We start from the raw sequence: 2,481 nt of genomic DNA, 5'->3' as shown, positions 1-2,481 counted from the left end.
CGCGTGACGCCATCGGCGCGCCGCCGCGGAGGCCCCCGCGTGTCTCCTAGGCGACCGGCGCGGCCCGGCCGCGCGCCATGAGGCGGCCCAACCTCCTGCTCACCGGTACGGACCGAGGCGAGCCGAGCCGGACCGAGCCGGACCGGACCGAGCCGGACCGGACCGGACCGGCCGCGCGGGGCCGTCGCGGCTCGGAGTCCCGGGCTGGCGGGTCGGGAGGCGGCGGGGCCCGGCTCCTGTGGCCGGGACGCTGTGTGGCGGAGGCCTCGGCGCGGTGTCTGACTGCGCTCTCCGTGTCCGCAGGTACTCCCGGCGTGGGGAAAACCACGCTGGGCAAGGAGCTGGCCTCCAGAGCGGGGCTCGTCTACGTTAACGTGGGCGACCTGGCCAAGGAAGGTAGGGCGCGCTCCCCCAATATAATAGTCCATCAAAGCGCTTGAGATATCCGTGTTTCATATGGCTGTGCTTGCAGCGTGTGATATGTAGCAAATGAAAGTGCGGGGGATTTATTCATAGAAACCTTTTTTTCATGAGATGGGTTAATAAGCTAATTAACAAGCTGGTTAATAAATGCTTATTTTGCATTAAATGATAAATTAACAAACTTWTATGAACATTTAAACACAGAGTTCTTTGTGCGATATCTTCTGTTTACATCATCTGAAAACAGCTACAATAAATACTTTTCATATTGATTGGTGTTATTTCACTAACTTGTTAATACTAATTTTGCTGCAGGAGAACTGTATGAAGGCTTTGATGAGGAATATGAATGTCCRATTTTGGATGAGGACAGAGTAAGTCCAGCTGCATTTTGGTCTTTTGCTTTTCTGTGATTACAAGTARATTTTACTTTTTTTTTTTTCTTTCTCTTTCTGTAGGTAATTGATGAGCTGGAAGACAAAATGAATGAAGGTGGAGTTATTATCGATTATCACGGCTGTGATTTTTTCCCAGAAAGGTGGTTTCATATAGTATTTGTACTTCGTACGGAAAATTCAGTTTTGTATGACAGACTTGAAAGCAGGTACGTCAATGGAGTAAATAAGGAATATAAACTGCTATTGAATAACTTTGTTAGAGTTATTTCCGGGGTATAAATCATTGATTCTGTACACAATGTTTTGTGGTTCTCTGTATATACAAGGTAATGACTTTGTGTGTGGTTCTTGTCTTGTAGGGGCTACAAAGGGAAAAAGCTGCAGGACAACATTCAGTGTGAAATTTTTCAGACACTTTACGAGGAAGCCATGTCGTCTTACAGGGAGGAAATTGTGCACCAGTTACCCAGCAACACTCCAGAGGACCTGGAGCGAAATTTGGACCAGATTATGCAATGGATTGAGCAATGGATGAAAGACAACAATTGACATCTGGAAGAAAAGTAACTGCCTTCCTGGAGGGGCTTAATAASTGACATTCGTAATTCTTTTATGGTAAATTGAAATAAATTTCATTGTAGTTTGTTTTGGCTGGGGACTAGAAGAAGTTTCATAATAGCCAATTCCAAGGGTTYGGAGCAGCCTCAGAAATGTTGTGGGAAGGCATGGAGTACAGCTGGCTCCAAAGTGGAAATTAAGCAGCAAATGGAGGGATTGGATGGCATGGCCGCCTTTGAGCTTGGCACTTATGGTTGAAATTAAACTTTTCCCTTTCCCCACTAAGCAAACTGCATGACTGTGATGGCTGCTGACAGCCGTGGTGCCTTTGCGTGCCGAGGCTCAGGTGAGTGYCCCGGAAAGGACGTGGGCAGCTTCTCAGTCATTAGCCTGCAGGTCGCTCTGTTCTGCTCTCTTCTCACGCATGTGGGAGCTCRTGTAGAGTGAGGTCCGTTATATAGTCTAAGGATAGCTCTATATTTCTGAGGCAAGAGCTTTAACCTGGTGGGAATGCTGTTTTTGAATGTTTCATTATAGAAACATCAGCAATATCCGCACTCATACGGAAGAGAAGTTGTTTCCTTTATCTTTTTTTCTCCTCTGTGTTCCCTGTCACCCATATCAAGCATGGGAAGTATTTATCAGTGTAAGCTTGTTAAGGAAGCCGTGGGACCTCATTTTGTAGAGAAGCAGCAACCTCAAATATGTGAAATTTGAGAGGTCGGTGCCCGTCTTCTCCGATGGCCTGTGGAAGGAGACGTGATCCTGCTTCACCGAATGGAGGGACTGGGSAGCTTTACAGGGGATCCCGTGGGAAGTGCTTGCCAATAGGCTTTTGTGTATGTGAAACTGAACGGTAAAACCATTTACCTGAAACTTGTMTTGCGAGGAGGTTACACGTTTAAGAGCTCCCGGCCGGGCTCTGAGCCCCGCGCTGCCGCCAGGCCGCACCCGCCGGGCCGCGCCCGCCGCCGCCCCGGGGCGGAGCCGGCAGCGGCGCGGGGGGGCGGGCGGCTCGGACGGCACCGGCACCGGCACTGAGGTGCGGGCTTGGCGCGAGAGGCCGCCCGTGGGGCCCCCGGTGCGGCGCGGCGGGTCCCGG

At 50.4% G+C, this 2,481-nt stretch overlaps 2 protein-coding genes across 4 annotated transcripts in view; both read left to right on the top strand.

Moving 5' to 3' along the window:
* Positions 1 to 53: 53 nt before the first annotated feature.
* Positions 54 to 1,461, top strand: AK6 (adenylate kinase 6). Its single transcript, XM_026036119.1, has 5 exons — positions 54 to 105; positions 304 to 396; positions 739 to 797; positions 882 to 1,027; positions 1,181 to 1,461. Exons 1-5 carry the CDS (start codon positions 78 to 80, stop codon positions 1,368 to 1,370), a joined length of 516 nt encoding a protein of 171 aa, XP_025891904.1. The 5' UTR covers positions 54 to 77; the 3' UTR covers positions 1,371 to 1,461.
* Positions 1,389 to 2,481, top strand: part of CCDC125 (coiled-coil domain containing 125) — a 12,322-nt gene continuing 11,229 nt past the window's right edge. The window contains exon 1 of one of the 3 annotated variants that reach the window (XM_026036078.1): positions 1,389 to 1,436. The gene's annotated coding sequence lies outside the window, so the exon portion shown is untranslated. Of the gene's footprint in view, positions 1,437 to 1,640; positions 1,726 to 2,403; positions 2,422 to 2,481 lie in introns of those variants that run through there. The other 2 variants (XM_026036086.1, XM_026036095.1) reach the window with 2 other exon arrangements.

The sequence above is a fragment of the Nothoprocta perdicaria genome, unplaced genomic scaffold (assembly GCF_003342845.1).
Source record: "Nothoprocta perdicaria isolate Ctin4 unplaced genomic scaffold, notPer1 scaffold_1, whole genome shotgun sequence".
Classification (NCBI taxonomy): domain Eukaryota; kingdom Metazoa; phylum Chordata; class Aves; order Tinamiformes; family Tinamidae; genus Nothoprocta; species Nothoprocta perdicaria.
Note: the sequence above shows the minus strand (reverse complement) of the source record. Positions and strands in the feature narration are given on the sequence as shown.